This window comes from Rhinoraja longicauda, chromosome 1, assembly GCF_053455715.1.
Source record: "Rhinoraja longicauda isolate Sanriku21f chromosome 1, sRhiLon1.1, whole genome shotgun sequence".
In the NCBI taxonomy this organism is placed as follows: domain Eukaryota; kingdom Metazoa; phylum Chordata; class Chondrichthyes; order Rajiformes; family Arhynchobatidae; genus Rhinoraja; species Rhinoraja longicauda.
This window is the reverse complement of record NC_135953.1, coordinates 14991111-15013367: the sequence shown is the minus strand read 5'-3', so window position 1 is coordinate 15013367 and position 22257 is coordinate 14991111. Positions and strand designations below refer to the sequence as shown.

Here is a 22257-nt window from a genome sequence, read left to right as displayed (position 1 = left end):
ATTGTCCTGACACCAGAGTGCCAGATCAGCCACCTCCTCCCGGTAGGCCTTCTCATCGTTGTTGGAGATCCGGCCCACCACCACAGTGTCATCAGCAAACTTGATGATGGAGTTTGAGCTGAACCTGGCCCTACAGTCATGTGTGTACAGGGAGTACAATAGGGGGCTAAGGACGCAGCCCTGGGGGGATCCTATGTTCAGGGTGAGGGAGCTAGATGTGTGTTCCCCCATCCTGACCACTTGGGGCCTGGCAGTGAGAAAGTCCAGGACCCAGGCACACAGAGGGGTGCTAAGCCCCAGTTCCAGCAGCTTCTCAACCAGTCTGCTGGGGACTATTGTGTTGAATGCTGAACTAAAGTCAATGAACAGCATCCTCACATAGCCCCCCTGGCTGTCCAGATGAGAGAGAGCGGTGTGTAGAACCTGGGAGACCGCATCATCCGTGGACCTGTTCGGACGGTATGCGAACTGTAGTGGGTCCATGTTGCGAGGAAGGAGGGCGCAGATGTGCTTCTTGACTAGCCTCTCCAAGCATTTCATGACAACCGAGGTGAGGGCCACCGGTCGGTAGTCATTTAAACACGCTGGAGAGGCATTCTTTGGCACCGGTACAATGATGGATCTTTTGAAGCATGCAGGGACCACGGACTTTGCCAAGGAGAGGTTGAATATTGTGGTGAGCACTGGAGCAAGCTGAGTAGCACAAGACTTTAGTACTCGCCCAGATATACCATCTGGGCCTCCAGCTTTCCTCGTGTTCACACGCGTCAGAGCCCACCTCACCTCATGCTCGGACACCGAGAATGTGTGCACATCCCCGGCGGTGGATCCCCCTCCAGCCTCGCTAGCCAGCGCCCCTTCGGTGCTGTTTTTAGACGGCGAGCTGGTGGTGTTACCCGTCTCAAACCGTGCGTAAAAAGAGTTCAGGTCATCAGCTAAGGAGGAGCCGGCACTTCCGGTTGAGGGGGTTCTGGACCTGTAGCTAGTTATAGTCCGTAGCCCCTGCCAAAGGCGCCTGGTGTCCTGCTGCTCCATCTGTGACTCCATCTTGTCCCGGTACCTCTTTTTTGCATCCTTCACTGCCCTTCTCAGTCGGTAGGACTCTCCCTTGTAGTCGTCCATGTTGCCGGATGCCAGGCCGGAGTTGTAAGCAGCGGTGCGAGCATTCAAGGCCACGCGAATAGACCTGTCCACCCAGGGTTTTTGGTTCGGGAAGATACTGACCCTTACCGTGGGGATGATGGTATCGGCTATTGTGGCAATGAAGTCCGTAACCGCTTCCGCAAACTCATTTACGTCTCTGGAACTTGCTTGGAACATGTTCCAGTCGACTTCGCTCAGTGCATCTTGCAGCATGGCCTCTGAATGGTCAGCCCACCGCTTTACGTCCCTCGTCACTGTCGCTTCCCGTACTATCCGTTGTTTGTACTCCGGCAGCAGGAAAATGGCAGATGTGCGTAATTGCCTCAGTTGCAGGTATAAGAGAGCACTCAGCACCTAGTCTCTCCTCCAGTCTTTCCATCACCGTTGGAAACTTTTATTGCTGTTTATCAACATGAGGACCAAAGTTGCGCCGATGAAAGTCAAAGAAGCCATTATGAGACTGAGAAACAAGAATAAAACTGTTAGAGATATCTCAAATTGTGGAGTACAAAGGCAAATAAATAAATGATGGGTCTTTGTCCTAAACATTATGGAGGGTACAGTACAACAGCCAAATAACCGAACTATTGGTTGGTGTGAAAGATTTGGGGTTGAATTGATGAGCATGTAAGAGAAAAAAGCATGGAAAGAATTGATGGGTAAAATGGCATTGCTCTGACAACTTAAGTTAAACAAACTATGTCCCACGGTTCTCAATTAGAACCCCATTCCTGCCTTCTCCCCATACCCCCTGACTCCGCTATCTTGAAGAGCATTATCTAGCTCTCTCTTGAAAGCATCCAGAGAATTGGCCTCCACTGCCTTCTGAGGCAGTGAATTCCACAGATTTACAACTCTCTGGCTGAAAACGTTTTTCCTCATCTCCGTTCTAAATGGCCTACCCTTTATTCTTAAACTGTGGCCCCTGGTTCTGGACTCCCCTAACATTGGGAACATGTTTCCTGCCTCTAACATGTCCAATCCCTTAATCTTAAATGTTTCAATAAGATCCCCTCTCATCCTAAATTCCAGTGTATACAAGCCTAGTCACTCCAGTCTTTCAACATACGATAGTCCCGCCATACCGGGAATTAACCTAGTGAACCTATGCTGCACGCCCTCAATAGCAAGAATATCCTTCCTCAAATTTGGAGACCAAAACTGCACACAGTACTCCATGTGCGGTCTCACTAGGGCCCTGTACAACTGCAGAAGGACCTCTTTGCTCCTATACTCAACTCCTCTTGTTATGAAGGCCAATATTCCATTGGCTTTCTTCACTGCCTGCTGTACCTGCATGCTTCCTTTCAGTGACTGATGCACCAGGACACCCAGATCTCGTTGTACGTCCCCTTTTCCTAACATGACACCATTCAGATAATAATCTGCCTTCCTATTCTTACCACCAAAGTGGATAACCTCACATTTATTCACATTAAACTGCATCTGCCATGCATCTGCCCACTCACACAACCTGTCCAAGTCACCCTGCAACCTCATAGCACCTTCCTCACAGTTCACACTGCCACCCAGCTTTGTGTCATCTGCAAATTTGCTAATATTACTTTTAATCCCTTCATCCAAGTCATTAATGCATATTGTAAATAGCTGCGGTCCTAGCACCGAGCCTTGCGGTACCCCACTAGTCACTGCCTGCCATTCTGAAAGGGACCCATTTATCTCCACTCTTTGCTTTCTGTCTGCCAACCAATTTTCTAGCCATGTCAGTACCCTATCCCCAATACCATGTGCTCTAATTTTGCCCACTAATCTCCTATGTGGGACCTTGTCAAGGGCTTTCTGAAAGTCAAGGTACACTACATCGACCGGCTCTCCCCTGTCCATTTTCCTAGTTACATCCTCAAAAAATTCCAGAAGATTAGACAAGCATGATTTCCCCTTCGTAAATCCATGCTGACTCGGAACGATCCTGTTTCTGCTATCCAAATGCTCCGCAATTTCGGCTTTTATAATTGACTCCAGCATCTTCCCCACCACTGATGTCAGACTAACTGGTCTATAATTTCCTGTTTTCTCTCTCCCTCCTTTCTTAAAAAGTGGGATAACATTAGCTACCCTCCAATCCACAGGAACTGATCCTGAATCTATAGAACATTGGTACCCTGGGATGCAGAACATCAGGCCCTGGGGATTTATCAGCCTTCAGTCCCATCAGTCTACCCAACACCATTTCCTGCTTAATATGAATTTCCTTCAGTTCCTCCATCACCCTAGGGTCTCTGGCCACTAGAACATCTGGGAAATTGTTTGTATCTTCCTTAGTGAAGACAGATCCAAAGTACCGTTCAACTCGTCTGCCATTTCCTTGTTCCCCATAATATATTCACCTGCTTCTGTCTTCAAGGGACCCACATTTGCCTTGACTATTTTCTTCCTCTTCACGTACCTAAAGAAGCTTTTACTATCCTCCTTTATATTATTGGCTAGCTTACCTTCGTACCTCATCTTTTCTCCCTGTATTGCCTTTTTAGTTATTTTCTTTTGCTCTTTAAAAGAGTCCCAATCCTCTGGCTTCCCGCTCTTCTTTGCTATGTTATACTCCTTCTCTTTTATTTTTATGCTGTCCTTGACTTCCCTTGTCAGCCATGGGTGCCTCTTACTTCCCTTAGAATCTTTCCTCCTCTTTGGGATGAATTGATCCTGCAACATCTGCATTATTCCCAGGAATACCTGCCATTGCTGTTCCACCGTCTTCCCTGCTAGGGTCTCCTTCCAGTCAAATCTGGACAGCTCGTGCCTCATGCCTCTATAATCCCCTTTGCTATAGTGTAATACTGACACTTCCGATTTTCCCTTCTTCCTTGTAGATTAAAACATCATATTATGATCACTGCCTCCTAATGGCTCTTTTATCTTGAGTTCCCTTTATCAAATCCAGTTAATTACACAACACTTAATCCAGAATTGCCTTCTCCCTGGTAGGCTCCAGTACAAGCTGTTCTAAGATTAAACATCCTCGTAAATCTTCTCTGTACCCTTGTGTGGGAAAGAGCTGCAGATGCCGGTTTAAATTGAAGGTAGGCACCAAATGCTGGAGTAACTCAGTGGGACAGGCAGCATCTCTGGAGAGAAAGAATGGATGACGTCTCGACCCTGAAATGTCACCTATTATCTGAGTGGTGTACCCGTTCCAGCTTGACAACGTCGTTCCTAAAATATGTCAATAATAGTCAATAGTCATTTATTTGTCACATACACATAAATGTGTAGTGAAATGAAAAATTACCCACAGTTCAACAATAAAACCAATAAGAATAATCAATATAAATGCAATAACACATACAATCGTAAAGTAACACCAAACAAAAGAAACATCCATCACAGTGAGTCTCCTCCAGTCCCCTCCTCGCTGTGATGGAAGGCCAGAATGTCTTTTTCTTTTCCCCTGCCGTCTTCTCCCGCGGTCAGGCTGTTGGAGTTGCCCCATCGGGGCGGTCGGGGCTCCCGACATTGAAGCCCCCGCCGGGCGGAGAAAATCCCAAGCCCCGTGATTCGGGGTGGGCGATGCCGCTGCTGGAGCTCCCGATGTCGGCCCCAACCCAGGCGGCCCACGCCAAAGCCTCCGGAGACGTGTCGCAGCCGCTCCCGCAGCATCCGAAGGCAGCCAGCGCCGCAGGTGGTGAGTCCGGGCCGCTGGCTCTGCGAACCAGAGCCCGGGTGGTCCCAGCCGGAGCCCGCCAGCTCCAGGTGCATGGCCGATGGTAGGCCGCAGCGGGAACGGAGACACGACACAGAAACAAAGGTCGGGTCTCCGTTCGGGAGATACAATGTTACAGTTTCCCCCCCCCCCCCACATAACACACAACCACAAACACTACACCATATTTAAACTACAATTCAGACAAAAACAACAAAAAAAACAAACGGACTGCAGGCAGGTCGCAGCTGCGAGGGCAGCGCTGGCTCCTCCTCCAAAGCCCAGAACTGAACACAATATTCTAAATGCGGCCTCACCAACATCTTATGCAACTGCAACATAACCTCCCAACTTCTATACTCATGTATAACAGAAAATACTGAAATGCACCGTCTTGTTGAAGTAGCATCTCAAGGGAGAAATGGCACAAATGTCTGAAATGTTAATTGTTTTTCTCAAGATGATACTTGAGTTCCTGAATGTTTGTACCATTTTCTGTTTTCATTGTGATAGAACAATCTTTCCCAGCTGGAATTTGCCAGTAGGTTTAGAATTTGTCGTGCTTGCTGATCCAAACACCCATTTTGTCCAACTTTTACAATATTTGTCTTTGACCCATTCTAGATTTATTCATATTGCTTTGACATGGGAATATTTGTTTTTTTTTGTCATTGTTTTCAACATTATTTGAATGTTTGAATCTAATTGGTTCACCTATCATCCTAAATATGTTTTCCAACATTTGCAATTGAATGGGCTATTCAGTGTGATTAAAATCGAAGTACATTGAAAACTATGATGAGCAGGTTTGTGCTGCAGAACACAATGTAATTTTCAATGTTATTTTCATTTCCTGGGTTCGTTTTGAAATCTTTGTTCATATATTCAGAATTAATCCTGTTTTTATTGTCTGGCTGGCCAAAATTAAAAAATTATTTCCTGTTGTGAATTATATTCAATACATGTCCATTGGTATCAGATCTCCTATAATCAGTTAACATTTGAGCAATTTTTAATTCACTTCATGGTAGTTCATGCTGTAAAGTTAATTCTAACGTCAGTTTTCCATTCATTTTCGTCAACAATGACGATTATTAAGCACAAGGGAATATAATAGACATCATTACATGGAATCTAATGCGTGAAAATTGATAAATCTTCTTTGTGTAATTGATAAAATGGGAGTCTGGGAGCAAGGTGGAAAAGAGTGGAGGGAAGACATTTTCTTCACTGTCTTTGGACTTTCATGAACTTAGAATCTTTACTGATGCCCTTTACTATTTCAGGTAAAAACATGAGAGCATAAATTTTCTACTTTTCGTTAGTTTTACAATTTTCCCAAGTCAATTAATCTTCAAACCTGTACATAATTGGTGTAAGGTAGAAAACCGGAGATCCCGAGAAAACCCAAGTAGTTCAGGGAGAGAATGTACAAACTCTGTATAAACAGCACCCCTGCTAAGGATTGAACTGGGATCTCTGTGCTGTGAGGCAGCAACTCTACCACTATGCTGCCCTATGACCAACCATTTTATTTTTCATTATACTTGCCATTTTGGCATTTTTCAAGAAATATGTACAATCCCTCCCCTGAGTATGTACTGAAGCCTCTTAATTTGCCTTCAATAGTATAAATAACAGTAATTTAAATTGATGAAATGAATAATCTTGCCACATAGAATAGTGCGTGGATATTTTTCATCCCCTAAAAGCAAAAGATGCAATTTCCATAGATTTCTGCAAAGATTCAACAGATAAGTGCAAAGGATGATGAATTTGTTGCATGAAGCAGGATCAGATAGACTGTCTATATACTGAATCTGTAAATATATCTCAAAGTTTATTTATTGCTGAGGGGCGCACTCAATGAGCAACTTCAACTCCACGAAGATCAACAGATCGAAGCTGAAGAAATGATTATAGGAATTATGGGGTCAAGTTATGACAGTCTTTGAGGTTCATGAGGTATGTTTCACTCCTCGTGTGAGGGGGTGTTTTTCACCTTTAATTGCTGGTAACTCAATTGCATTGGTACTACTTCCAACACTAGTGGAGATTTCATTTCCTCACTACCAACTAGCATGGTGGCGCAGCAGTAGAGTTGCTGCCTTACAATGCCAGAGACCCAGATTCGATCCTGACTACCGTTGCTTGTCCGTACGGAGTTTGTATGTTCTACCCGTGACCTGCGTGGGTTTTCTCCAGGATCATAAGTGATCGGAACAGAATTTGGCCCATCAAGTCTACTCTGCCATTCAATCACGGCTGATCTATCTCTTCCCTCCTAACCCCCTTCTCGCAATAACCTCTGACACCTGTACTAATCAACAATCTATCTATCTCTGCCTTAAATATATCCACTGATCTGCATAGAAAATAGGTGCAGGAGTAGGCCATTCAGCCCTTCGAGCCAGCACTGCCATTCAATATGATCGTAGCTGATCATGACAATAGACAATTGGTGCAGTAGGAGGCCATTCGGCCCTTCGAGCCAGCACCGCCATTCAATGTGATCATGGCTGATCATTCTCAATCAGTACTCCGTTCCTGCCTACTCCCCATACTCTGCTATCTTTAAGAGCTCTATCCAGCTCTCTCTTGAATGCATTCAGTGAATTGGCCTCCACTGCCTTCTGCGGCAGAGAATTCCACAGATTCACAACTCTCTGATTGAAAAAGTTTTTCCTCATCTCAGTTCTAAATGGCCTACCCCTTATTCTTAAACTGTGGCCCCTTGTTCTGGACTCCCCCAACACTGGGAACATGTTTCCTGCCTCTAACGTGTCCAACCCCTTAATAATCTTATACGTTTCGATAAGATCTCCTCTCATCCTTCTAAATTCCAGTGTATACAAGTCTAGTCGCTCCAGTCTTTCAACATATGATAGTTCCGCCATTCCGGGAATTAACCTAGTAAACCTACGCTGCACGCCCTCAGTAGCAAGAATATCCTTCCTCAAATTTGGAGACCAAAACTGCACACAGTACTCCAGGTGCGGTCTCACTAGGGCCCTGTACAACTGCAGAAGGACCTCTTTGCTCCTATACTCAACTCCTCTTGTTATGAAGGCCAACATTCCATTGGCTTTCTTCACTGCCTGCTGTACCTGCATGCTTTCTTTCAGTGACTGATGCACTATGACACCCAGATCTTGTTGTACGTCCCCTGTTCCTAACTTGACACCATTCAGATAATACTCTGCCTTCCTATTCTTACCACCAAAGTGGATAACCTCACACTTATCCACATTAAACTGCATCTGCCATGCATCCGCCCACTCTCACAACCTGTCCATGTCACCCAAAATCATGACCTCGTTCTGGCTTTTTCCCTCCACTTGGCCTCCACTGCCTTCTGTGGCAAAGAATTCCACATATTCACCACCCTCTGACTAAAGGTTCACCACCTTCTAATTCAAACCGCTCTCCTTGCTTCCTCTTCTGTCTCTCCCCCACCCCCCCTGACCTCCTTATTTGACCTCCTCCTGACCCTCTTGCCTTGTCACTCCGTTGCACCCACATCCTTGCATCTCCTTATCCCTTTCACCTCTCTTTCCCGCTTTCCTCCTTCCCCTACCAGCCTCTTTATCCTGCCACTCCCTCCTCTTGCTCTATTGAGGTAATCTGTGATATTGAATGGCTTGAAGGGCCTGGTGCTTCTATGGAGAGATGCAGCACAGAAACAGACCCTTTGGCCCACTGAGTGCACACTGCCCCATTGCTTATTGGGTTCTTATCCCTATCTTTCAATCCTCTTCCTCTCCCTCCCTGTTGTTTATTCCCTCATTCACTCCCTCATTTTTCACCTCTACCTTCCCAGCGTTATTCCTTGCCCTGCTCCCGGCACCCAACTCTCTTTGCCCCAGGCTGATTTCCTCTGTCCCTGCCGCGACATTGGTGGTGGGGAAGATGCTAGAGTCAATTATAAAAGAAGAAATTGTGGAATATTTGGATAGCCGTAACAGGATCGTTTCGAGTCAGCATGGATTTACGAAGGGGAAATCATGCTTGACTAATCTTCTGGAATTTTTTGAGAATGTAACTAGGAAAATGGACAAGGGAGAGCCAGTGGATGTAGTGTACATGGACTTTCAGAAAGCCTTCGATAAGGTCCCACATAAGAGATTAGTGGGGGAAATTAGAGCACATGGTATTGGGGGTAGGGTACTGACATGGATAGAAAATTGGTTGGCAGACAGAAAGCAAAGAGTGGGGATAAATGGGTCCCTTTCAGAATGGCAGGCAGTGACTAGTGGGGTACTACAAGGCTCGTTGCTGGGACCGCAGCTATTTACAATATACTTTAATGACTTAGATGAAGGGATTAAAAGTAACATTAGCAAATTTGCAGATGACACAAAGATGGGTGGTAGTGTGAACTGTGAGGCTATGGGGATGCATGGTGACTTGGACAGTTGGAGTGAGTGGGCAGATTCATGGCAGATGCAGTTTAATGTGGATAAATGTGAGGTTATCCAGTTTGGTGGTAAGAACAGGAAAGGCAGATTATTATCTGAGTGGTGTCAAGTTAGGAAAAGGGAAAGTACAAAGAATTCTGGGTGTCCTAGTTCATCAGTCACTGAAAGTAAGCATGCAGGTACAGCAGGCAGTGAAGAAAGCTAATGGAATGTTGGCTTTCATAACAAGAGGAGTTGAGTGTAGGAGCAAATAGGTCCTTCTTTGCCACAGGGCCCTCGTGAGACCACACCTGGGGTATCGTGTGCAGTTTTGGCCTCCAAATTTGAGGAAGGACATTCTTACTATTGAGGGAGTACAATGTAGGTTCACGAGGTTAATTCCCGAGATGGCGGGACTGTCGTATGTTGAAAGACCGGAGCGACTGGGCTTGTATACTCTGGAATTTCGAAGGATGAGAGGGGATATTATTGAAGCATATAAGATTATTAAGGGATTGGACACGTTAGAGGCAGGAAACATGTTTTCGATGTTGGGGGAGTCCTGAACCAGGGGCTACAGTTTAAGAATAAGGTTTAGGCCATTTAGAACGGAGATGAGGAAAAACTTTTTCACTCAGTTGTGAAGCTGTGGAACTCTCTGCCTCAGAAGGCAGTGGAGGCCAATTCCCTGGATGCTTTCAAGAGAGTTAGATAGAGCTCTTAATGATAGCAGAATCAAGGGATATGGGGAGAAGGCAGGAACGTGGTACTGATTGTGGATGATCAGCCATGATCATGGTGAATGGTGGTGCTGGCTCAAAGGGCCGAATGGCCTTCTCCTGCACCTATTGCCTATTGTGATTTCCTCTCTCCCTCCTCCTCCCTGCCCACCTTTCCCCTGCTGGGTGAACCAAAGCTTCAGTGCTACAGACAGGCTTTATGTGACACTGATTCCTCCTGTCGAAAGATCGCCGCACTGCTGAGCCGCGTCTCCTCCCCATCCATCTCCCCGGACTGATAGATTTTGGAGCTGAAAGTCAGGTTAGTCTGCGCAAGGTCGTAATGATCTCCAGTTTCCTCCCACACTCCAAAGATGTACAGGTTTGTAGGTTAATTGGCTTGGTGAAATTGTAAATTGTCACTTGTGTGTGTAGCATTATGTTAGTGTGGGCGGATCGCTGTTCTGTGTGGACACAGTGGGTGAAGAGCCTGTTTCCGTGGGGTATCTCTGAACTAAACTAAATTTCCATTGTGCTTCTGGTTTCATATTGTCCTCTTGCCTTCATATTGTCCATCTGCCTCTTTCCTTCTGGGTCTGGATCTCTCCATTTTGGCTAATGCTTACGATACGATATACTTTATTTATCCTAGGAGGGAAATTGATCTGCAAACAGTCATGAAACACAAATTAAAGTGACGAGTGGAAAGGATAAGGGATGTGCAAAGATTGGGGAGGGGGTTGGGGTGGACGGAGTGGGAGTCAGTCTACTCCATGACAGAAGGTGAGAAGGTGTGCGGTTTGATAGCCACAAGGAAGAAAAATCTCCTGTGGTGTTCTGTACTGTATCTTGGTGCAACTAGTCTCTTTCTGAAGGTACTCCTCAGGTTGCCCATTGTGTCATGGAGGGGGTGAGCTGTATTGTCCAAGATGCTCTGCAATTTGAGGAGCATCCTCCCCTCCCAGACCACCTCCCTTGAATCTAACTCTGCTCCCAGGATGGAGCCAGCCTTCCTGATTAGTTTGTTAATCCTATTGGCGTCCGTGGGCTTGTCCCTGCTGCCCTAGCCCACGACAGCGAAGAAGGTGGCACTGGCTCTGTCCCTTCTTGTGCAGGGCCTCAGCATTCCTGGACCAGTCCAGTTTACTATCCAGGTACACTCCAAGGAATTTGTACTCCCTGGTAAACTGCACGTTCACACAATTGATGGAAACAGGAATGTTCCTCTCCTCCTAAAGCCCACCACCAACTCCTTAGTCTTGTCGGTGCTGCAGGTGATTCAGCCCACACCTCTCAACAAAGTTGTTGACGACACCTCTGTATTCAGCTTCCCTTCCCTCACTGATGCAGCCCACAATTGCAGAGTCATCTGAAAACCTCTGCAGATGGCAGGAGTCCAAGTTATATCTGAAGTTCGAAGTGTAGATGGTGAACAGGAAGGGAGAGAGGACTGTCCCCTATGTTGCTCACTACCATGTCTGAGACACCGTTCTGTAGCCTGACATATTGTCGTCCAGTCAGGTAGTTGGTGATCCAGGACACCAATGGAGCATCCACCTGCATCGTCATCCGTTTGCTCCCTAGCAGTGCAGGCCGGATGGTGTTAAAAATCACCAGAGACGTTAAAAAACATGACTCCGTGTTTCCCGGTTTATCCTGGTGAGCATCGGAACGATGGAGCAGGTGGATGATATTGTCCTCAACCCCCCATCTTTGTCTGGTAAGCCTCTCCAGGGACTTCATGACGTGTGAAGTCAGCGCCGCCAGTCTGTCGTCATTGGAGGAGCCGGGGTGCGTCCTCTTTTGTACGGGAACAAGGCAGGTTTACTTAGCGGTCCTGACTATACTTTATCCCACCCTACCTCCATTTAAGAATTCTATTCTCCCAATTTCTCTATTTGCTCCAAAAATTACTTTCCACATAGATGACTCCAGATAGCACCTCTCTCCCTGAATCATGACTTCCTCTTCACTGCATTTAAAAGCTGGTCAACTGCATCTTCAGAGTTTTCTGCCTCTTTTTGCCTTCATCCCACATGATTCCTTTTAAGACTCTCTTGTCTTCTCAAGTCCCACCAATTACTCCCCTTGAGGCAAATTTATCATACAGTCATGAGATTTCCACATCTTTCCACTCCACCATCCAGGGATCCAAACAGTCCTTCCAGATGATGTAATAATTCACTTGCACTTCCAATCTGGTGTACTACATTCACCGTTCACAGTATTGTTTTTTACATTGGAGAAACCAAATACAGATGGGGTGGCTGCTTTGAGGAGCATAACTGTTCAGTCCACAGGAATCATCCTGAGCTTCCTGTTCCTCTTCCCATGCTCACTCTTCTCCTGTCTGTTACCTGCTGTATCATTGTAACGTGGCCCAATGTGCGTGAGGATTTCACGTTTTCTGTAGCTCGACTATTCCTCTGTGTTCTCACTAGCTGTTTGTCATTAAAAGCTGGGAATCGAACATGCTCGCTCTCTCTCTCCCTAACTTCCCCAGTGAACCTGGTGACCATGATTACAGTTTATCCCCAAGCCAAACCTGGTCTTGCTGCCAGAGATATTGCCTTTTTCCTACCCACCTTTCCCTGTAGCTTGATACTGACTTGTTTCTCACATTATTCCAGTTCTGATCAGGGATCATTCCCTCTGATGAAGGAAACTAACTCTTTCTCTTTCCATAATGCTGTGACTTGCTGAATTTTGCTAGCATATCATATCATATCATATATATACAGCCGGAAACAGGCTTTTTCGGCCCACCAAGTCCGTGCCGCCCAGCGATCCCCATACATTAACACTATCCTACACCCACTAGGGACAATTTTTTTTTACATTTACCCAGCCAATTAACCTACATACCTGTACGTCTTTGGAGTGTGGGAAGAAACCGAAGATCTCGGAGAAAACCCACGCAGCATCTTCTGTTATTTCTGACATGGCATGACAAACTGGATGCACGGATCTTTTCCCCCACTGAGGAGTCAAAACTATTTTGGGGTAATCCATTTAGGAAAGAAGAAGAACCTTTCTGCTATGCATCTTTGGAAGTTTTTATAGTGGAAACTTCATCTAAAACAGATTGATTGATTCAGATTCAAGTGATGTGTAAAAAATGTAGGGAAATGGTGCTAGTGTAGAAAATCAACCATGATTTTGAACGCTGGAGAAGTTTTGAAGGGCCAAATTCATGCTCTGGTCCCTATTTCTTGTGTTTGAGCAGGATTACCATGTTTATGATTTTTTTATGAATGTTGCCTTTATTTTCTTTGATAGCCTTTCCTTGGTTTGGCATGGATATTGGTGGGACTTTGGTGAAACTGGTTTATTTTGAGCCAAAAGACATTACTACTGAGGAAGAGCAAGAGGAAGTGGAAAACCTGAGAAGCATACGAAAATATTTGACTTCTAACGTGGCTTATGGATCAACAGGGATTCGTGATGTGCATCTTGAACTCCAGGATTTGACAATTTGTGGACGCAAAGGGAATTTGCATTTCATAAGATTTCCCACACAGAACATGCCAGCATTTATTCAAATGGGAAAGGCCAAACACTTCTCAAGTTTGCACACAACTCTCTGTGCCACTGGAGGTGGAGCATACAAATTTGAACCAGACCTGCGAACAGTATGTATATTTTGATTTTTGCTTACCTAAATCTAGAGCCAGTAGTAATAATCTACTTGCTTGTTTTTATGTCATTAGCTCAGAAAAGTCTGGAACTTTAATTGACAAATCAGTTTCTGCCTTGGCAGAGATTTTTTAAGTGCGGGGGGTTACAATTCTTGGGTGGTCCATCGAATGCTAAAAGATGTGTGACTATCTCTGCTTGAAGTAAATATTATCCTGCAGACTGGAGAACGAGTTGTTTAATCATGTGGCTCAAAAGTTTAAAAATCATTGGCTTCATCAATTCATTCTGATAGATTAGAGTAAGGTTGGAATTTTAGGAGGGTGATTAAATTTATTGTTGTAAAATTCCTCTCATGCCTCTTTACCAACTTTCTCTTCTCCACTCTATCGGAAGAAGAGTTCCAACCCAAAACTTCTGTCCATTTACCTCTACCGATGCTACCTGAGCTGCTGAATCCCTTCAACGCTTTGTTTTATGCTCAGCATTCCAGTAGCTGTAGTCTATTCTCCCCATTTTAAGATTACCATTTTATGCTTGTCTGCCGGTCTTATGTCCTGTCCCCTTGTTTTTTTAATTGGATTTTCTTCTTAATGAATGGGCTTCTGGTTATGTGAATTTACAGAAATGAGAGGAAAAAAACACACCAATTATGAGCTTCCTACTTTTTAAAAATATGGATTTCATTTAGAAGAATTCCATATTGGTTAATTGTACTGAAACTGTTGAAGAAATAGTGTTTGCTGTATATTTAGTAACAGAATTTAGGAGTTATTTCTCTTGCTAAGTTTTTATCTATCATTATGGTTACTTTCTGTACTTGTATGAAACAGGAGCTAACAATTTAATCTCTAAGGACATTGGTCAAGTTGGTCCATTCAATATGCTGTATTTTTTTAATTTTTATTTCGACATCCAACAGATGTGACTTTAAATACTATGATACAATTCAAATACTTTTTTTTAATTTGGAAAATAATGAGAATCTTGCCAAAATTTGCTAAATACAACGCAATGATCTGAGTGACAAAATACGAAAAGAGACCTACCAGTCCACACTAGAATTTACAAGCTGAAGTTCTAGTACCATAAGTTTAGCCTGTTCTCAATCCTTTCATCTTGAGTTTCAATTAACCTTGTGCTTCTGGCATATTCTAAACCAGGGATCTCCAAACTATGGCCCGCGGGCCACATCTGGCCCGCCAAGAAATTTTATCCAGCCTGCAGCAAGCTCTTAGGGGGCGGGGACTGGAGGCAGAAGCTATCGGCAAAGGTTCACCGGAGAGCGGATCGCCACCAACCCAGAGCCGGGACAAGGCGAGAGATCGCAGCGCATCAAACTCCAGGAAACATCCTTCCCGCCGCCACCGTTCACCACGGGGGGAGAGAGAGGGGGGGGGGAGACTCGGGGTAGAGGGAGCAGCGGGTGAGAACGGGAGAGCGGGGAGGGTGTCAGAGGGTCCGGTGAAGAGGCGCTGCTGCCGCTCACCCCGGGGATGCGCAACTTCTGAACAACAACTTGTGTTTGTTCTTACTTCGCTGCGTTAGAGGGAGACGGGGCCGGGGAAGAGAGTGGAGGAGCGGCGCAGATCTCGCTGGCTCTGGGAGAGAGGGAGAGAGCAGACCCCACAAGTCTCCTTCACCGGACCCTCTGACACCCTCCCCCTCACCGCACTCCCGCTCTCACCGCTGCTCCTTCTACCCCGAGTCTCTCCCCCCCCCTCTCTCTCTCCCCCGGGGTGAGCGGTGGCGGCGGGAAGGAGCTTCTTCACTGCCTGCTGTACCTGCACGCTTACTTTCAGTGACTGGTGCACAAGGACACCCACGTCTCGATGCACTTCTCCTTTACCTAATCTGACACCATTGAGATAATAATCTGCCTCCTTGTTTTTGCCACCAAAGTGGATAACCTCACATTTATCTACATTATACTTCATCTGCCATGCATCTGCCCACTCACTCAACCTGTCCAAGTCACCTTGCAACCTCCTAACATCCTTTTCGCAGTTCACATTGCCATCCAGCTTGTGTCATCTGCAAACTTGCTAGTAATACTTCTAATTCCATCATCCATCATTTTATTCTGCATTTGATTTGTTCCATAGAACAAGAATGTAGTGTTCATTGGTTTGCTGCTCATTCAGTCTGGTACAGATCCTTCCGTGCTTCCGGCTGAGTTCCATTCCTCAGCTGTTTGTAACTCAAATAGTTTGCAAATTGGAAATGCGGCTGCGAATGAAGTTCCCATCCAGCAGAAGGTGCCTGTGGAGGTGGCTTGTCCCATGAGGACAGATGGTCTGGGGAAGCATTTTAAAATCCAGATTCACCATCTGAACACAAAGCTAAAAGTAACAAAATTAGTCTGAGTCCAACTCGAGCTAAATTTTTAAACCTTATTGAAAATCTTTTTGACTGTTTTAAATTGGATACTGCTCCTAGTTGGAAGTTGTATCCAATTAGGATTAACAACACTGACATTGACATTAGTTGTGTTAATTAGAACGTTTTACTTGGGTTAATTATGGAAATATTCGAGCTAGTTCCAAGAACGGTTGCCTGCAGCCACGCGACAGATACCAAATCCATTCCTTGGGTCTACTAAATGCCCGTTCATGTGTACCGGCTATATATAAGGCAGATGTTAGTAAACTGGGGGGAACTGTAACCTTCACTTCTGAGTAGTTGATACTTGCACTGGTGTAGGCAGGTGAGAAATAACTAAATAATTTAAAATATGTTTTGAGTTTCTTTCCTTTCTTGGCAGTAAGCTTTAATTTGAGAAGTCTTCAGTAGGCTTTCTGTTCCACGGGTGTAAATATAAAATGTATTTAGACTTTATTTTTCTGGTAGATTTAGATGGTGACTGAGTTTGTTTATATTAGAACTTTGGAGAAAATGAAAAAATATATATTTTAATAATTTAAAGTTGGAAAAAAATTGTATGATGAATGAAGAGCTTTGGTTGAATGCCTGCTATAACTGTAACTTAATTTTGAACCTGTTTTTGTGTAAAATGTTATAGATTGCTAATCTGCAGCTTCGAAAATTGGATGAACTTGACTGCCTCATCCATGGAATGATGTATATCGACGCAATGGGCTTCAACAGACGTGCAGAGTGCTACTACTTTCAGCAGCCAACTGATCCAGAAAAATGTCAAAAAATGACATGTGCTTTGGATAATCCGTATCCATTATTACTGGTGAACATTGGATCAGGAGTCAGTATTCTTGCTGTATACTCAAAGGATAATTACAAGCGGGTAACTGGTACCAGGTAAGCACTAAATGAGACAGACATAAGGCCAAGCTTTAGTTTAATTGATTATCATGTGTACCACATGGAAAAACCTTTCATTCTCATAGTAATGTTATTTTCGTTGGACAACATGAAATTGGCTGAATGATGAATAGAGAATACAAGTTAGTTAATGCAGGAACAATGAACTGCAGATGCTGGTTTACCAAGGAATGACAAAATGCTGGCGTAACTCCTCATCCCGGAAAACATGGATATGTGATTCTTGTGAAAAGGGACCCTTTTTCATCAGTCTGAAGAAGGGCCCCATAATACAGTGCCCTCCATAATGTTTGGGACAAAGAGCCATTTATTTATTTGCCTCTGTACTCCACAATTTGAGATTTGTAATAGAAAAAAATCACGTGGTTAAAGTGCCCTTTGTCAGATTTTAATAAAGGCCATTTTTATACATTTTGGTTTCACCGTGTAGAAATTACAGCAGTGTTTATACATAGTCCCCCCATTTCATGGCACCATAATGTTTGGGATGCAGCAATGTCATGTAAATGAGTGTGGTCTTGTTTAGTATTTTGTTGCATATCCTTTGCTTACATTGACTGCTTGAAGTCTGCGATTCATGGACATCAACAGTTGCTGGGTGTCTTCACTGGTGATGCTCTGCCAGGCTTATATTGCAGCCATCTTTAGCTTTTGCTTGTTTTGGGGGCTAGTCACAGAAACAGAAAATAGGTGCAAGAAGAGGCCATTTAGCCATTCGAGCCTGCACCTTCATTCATTATGATCATGGCTGATCATCCACAATCAGTAACCTGTGCCTGCTTTCTCCCCATATCCCTTGATTCCACTAACCCCGAAAGTTCTATCTAACTATTTTAAATTCATCCAGTGAATTGGCCTCCACTGCCTTCTGTGGCAGAGAGTTCCACAAATTCACAACTCTCTGCGAGAAAACGTTTTTTCTCGCCTCAGTTTTAAATGGCCTCCCCTTTATTCTTAGACTGTGGCCCCTGGTTCTGGACTCCCCCAACATTGGGAACAGTTTTCCTGCATCTAGCTTGTCCAGTCCTTTCATAATTTTATACGTCTCTATAAGATTCCTGCTCATCCTTCTAAACTCCAGTGAATACAAGCCCAGTCTTTCCAATCTTTCCTCATATGACAGTCCCGCCATCCCGGGATTAACCTTGTGAACCTACGCTGCACTGCCTCAATAACAAGGATGTTCTTCAAATTAGGAGACCAAAACTGCACACAACACTCCAGATCTGGTCTCACCAGGGCCCTATACAACTGCAGAAGGACCTCTTTACTCCTATACCCAAATCCTCTCGTTGTGAAGGCTAACATGCCATTAGCTTTCTTCACTGCCTGCTGTACCTGCACGCTTACTTTCAGTGACTGGCGTACAAGGACACCCAGGTCTTGTTGCACTTCCACTTTACCTAATCTGACAACATTGAGATTAATAATCTGCCTCCCTGTTTTTGCCGCCAAAGTGGATAACTGCACATTTCAAGTCAAATTTATCAAGTCAAGTCAAATTTATTTGTCACATACACATACTCGATGTGCAGTGAAATGACTTCATCTGCCATGCATCTGCCCACTCACTCAACCTGTCCAAGTCACCCTGCAACATCCTAACATCCTCTTCACAGTTCACACTGCCACCCAACTTTGTGTCATCCGCAAACTTGCTAGTGTTACTTCTAATTCCATCATCCAAATCATTAATATATAATGTAAATAGTTGCTGCTCCAGCACCAAGCCTTGCGGCACTCCACTCGCCACTGCCCGCCATTCTGAGAATGACCCGTTTATTCCTACTCCTTGCTTCCTGTCTGCCAACCAATTCTCTATCCATGTCAATACCCTACCCCCCCAATACTATGTGCTCTAATTTTGCCCACCAATTTCCTGTCTGGGACCTTATCAAAGGCTTCCTGAAAGTCCAGATACACTACATCCACTGGCTCTCCCTCATCCATTTTACTTGTTACATCCTCAAAAAATTCCAGAAGATTAGTCAAGCAGGATTTCCCCTTCATAAATCCATGCTGACTTGGACCAATCCCTTTACTGCTATCCAAATGTGCCGTTATTACCTCTTTAATAATTGACTCAATTATTCAGTTTTCTCTTCAGCATATAAAAGGCATGCTCAATTGGGTTCAGATCGGGTGATTGTCTTGGCCACTCAAGAATTGACCACTTTTTAGCTTTGAAAAACTCCTTTGTTGCTTTAGCAGTATGTTTGGGATCATTGTAGAATGAACCGCCAGCCAATGAGTTTTGAGGTATTTGTTTGAACTTGAGCAGATAGGATGTGTCTGTACACTTCAGAATTCATTATGCTACTACCATCAGCAGTTGTATCATCAATGAAGGTAAGTGAGCTGGTACCTTGAGCAGCTATACATATCCAGGCCATAACACCCCCACCACTGTGTTTCACAGATGAGGTGGTATGTTTTGGATCTTGGGCAGTTCCTTCTCTTCTCCATACTTTGCTCTTGCCATCACTGTGATATAAGTTAATCTTCGTCTGCCTGTCCACAAGACTTTTTACCAGAACTGTGGTTGCTCTTTTAAGTACTTCTTGGCAAACGGTAACCTGGCTATCCTATTTTTGCAGCTAACCAGTGGTTTGCATCTTGCAGTGTAGCCTCTGTATTTCTGTTCATGAAGTCTTCAGCAGACAGTGATCATTGACAAATCCACACCTGTCTCCTGAAGAGTGTTTCTGATCAGTTGGACTGATGTTTGGGGATTTTTCTTTATTACAGAGAGAATTCTTCTGTCATCAGCTGTGGAGGTCTTCCTTGGCCTGCCAGTCCCTTTGCGATTAGTAAGCTCACCAGTACTCTCTTTCTTCTCAATGATGTTCCAAACAGTTGATTTTGGTAAGCCTATGGTTTGGCTTATGTCTATAACAGTTTTATTCTTGTTTCTCAGTCTCATAATGGCTTCTTTGACTTTCATTGGCACAACATAGGTCCTCATGTTGATAAACACAATAAAAGTTTCCAAAGGTGATGGAAAGACTGGAGGAAAGGCTCTGTGCTGAGAGCTCTCTTATACCTGCAGTAAGGAGGCAATTAAACACACCTGAGCAATTACAAACACCTGTGAAGCCATGTGTCCCAAACATTATGGTGCCCTGAAATGGGAGGACTATGTATAAACACAGCTGTAATTTCTACATGGTGAAACTAAAATGTCTAAAAACACCCTTTATTAAAATCTGACAATGTGCACTTTAACCACATGTGATTTTTTTTTTCCCATTACAAATCTCAAATTATGGAGTACAGAGGCAAATAAATAAATGATGGGTCTTTGTCCCAAACATTATGGAGGGCACTGTATCTATTTAATACTTGAGTTAAGGCTTGGACTGTTGTTTCAGGAGATGTTTAGAACTAGGTGCAGAAGAAGTGAAAGAGGGCTGTTTGTTGCTTTTGTCTACCAAATGAGGCGCTATCTAAAACAGCAGACAGCAAGAAATTGCAGAGAGTTGTGGACATAGCCCAGACCATCACGCAAGCCAATCCCTCTTCCATTGACTCCTCCACGCTGCCTCAGCAAGGCCACCATCACAATCAAGGGCAAGTCTCACCCTGGTCACTCCCCTCTTTCCTCTCGCCTATCAGGTAAGAGGTTTGAAACCACATACCTCCAGATCAGGGACAGTTTCTTCCCAGCTGTTATCAGGCAACTGAACCATTCTGTTACCAACTGGAAGGTATTTATTCACAAAATGCTGGAGTAACTCAGCTGGTCAGGCAGCATCTCAGGAGAGAAGGAAGGAAGGAAGCATCTGCAGTTATTTTCTCATACATCTCATGTTACCAACTGGAGAGCAGTAGTTACCTACCATCTACCTCATTTGGACAATCTTTAATCAGACTTTACTAGACTTTATCTTGCACTAAACATTATTCCTTTTATTCTCTGTATCTGTACACTGGACAACTTGATTATTATAATCATGTATCGTCTTTTCGCTGATGGATAGCACACAGCAGAAAAGCTTTTCACTGTACCTCGTTACACATCACAATAATAAATTAAACCAGAACCAGATTAAACCCCAGCTCCAAATTTAGTCCTGTTAGTCTGCATGCAACTCAAGTCAGAATATGTTGAATGACATGTTGGGGCAATTGAGCTAATTTCCAGGATTCAAGCAGCAGGTTTGGATCCTGCAGAGCTAAACAGCCACTTGGCACCTTAGCCTCCTATCTCACGTCAACTACAAGTGGTAAAGGTCACGTAGTAAGGTTATCTAAGTAACCTGTCAAAAGTCATCATGCTGGTGCTGATGTGTAGCTGATGTTCAATTATCACTTAGATAAGAAATAACAGGGCTTCACCCAAGAGCCATGCCTTTCAGGAGATGATTAGTAATGGTGAGTTTTGACACTCATCCAGTCCCTAATGATTAAGTTGTGGCGCCATCTGGTGGTCGGGCCACTGGTTAATCGAACCTTCGTTCATCATGTGGTAAGAGGCACGTGACTGGAGACGGCAAAGAGGAGTTCGGGGGAGTACTCGGCTGCAGCGACATGCAGTTACTCTGGGCTCAACAACACTGCTATTTTGTATTTATTTTTGTTTAATAAAACTTTTTCTTGAGTTCACAACGTGTGACTTGCTTTATCGCACTTTATTGGTGACCGTGACGTTTTCCAAACAATGTTTTGGATCGCACAATGGACGCAGCTAACAGCCCGCCCGATGCAGTGTTTTGGACGTCGCAGCCGCAAGTATGGTTTGAGCAGGCCGAGGCTCAATTTCATATTTGGCACATTACTGCTGACGACACAAAATATTATTAAGCGGTTGGGGCCATGGATCAGGACACAGCCGGTCGTCTCATTCATTTTCTTCGCCAGCCGTCGGCTGCTGGCAAGTATGATGGCCTTGAGGCGCTTCTATTGTGCACTTTCGGGCTCACCAAACGCGAGCGGGCTGCGAGGATTCTGAACATGGGTGGTCTCGGTGATCGTAAGCCGTCGGACCTGATGAGTGAAATGCTTACCTTGATGGACAGTCATCAGCCTTGTTTCCTTTTCGAGCACGTGTTTCTGGAGCAGATGCCCGAGGACATCCACCTGCTCTTCATGGGTGAGGATTTTGCTCATCGTACGCCGTTGCAACGCCCGTATGAGGGTCCGTTCTGTGTGTTGCAGCACAGCATTTTGACTTTTGTGTTGGATGTGGGTGGAAAGCCTGAGGCTATCAGTGGCGCGTCTTAAGCCGGCTCATGTGGACATTGACCGGTCGGTGCAAGTGGCTCAGCCTCGCTGTCGGGGGCGTCCGCCGTGTCAGCCCCTGTCGCCCGTGCCTGTAGGGTGTCCGAATGCGGACTCTGTGGTTACGAGATCAGGTCATTGCATTCGTCCGCCTGCTCATTTTTGTTCCTCCGGTTCTGGGGAG

General features: G+C 44.7%; 1 protein-coding gene across 8 annotated transcripts in view; it reads left to right on the top strand.

Annotated features, from left to right (window-relative positions):
• LOC144598316 (pantothenate kinase 2, mitochondrial-like) overlaps positions 1 to 22257 on the top strand; it is a 58748-nt gene that overhangs the window by 18787 nt on the left and 17704 nt on the right. For 7 of the 8 annotated variants that reach the window (XM_078408753.1, XM_078408531.1, XM_078408914.1 and 4 more), the window contains 2 exons: positions 13197 to 13549; positions 16576 to 16829. In XM_078408753.1, the coding sequence (XP_078264879.1) occupies positions 13214 to 13549; positions 16576 to 16829 (590 nt within the window). In that variant the 5' untranslated portion in view covers positions 13197 to 13213. The remainder of the gene's footprint in view (positions 1 to 13196; positions 13550 to 16575; positions 16830 to 22257) is intronic. The other variant, XM_078408441.1, reaches the window with a different exon arrangement.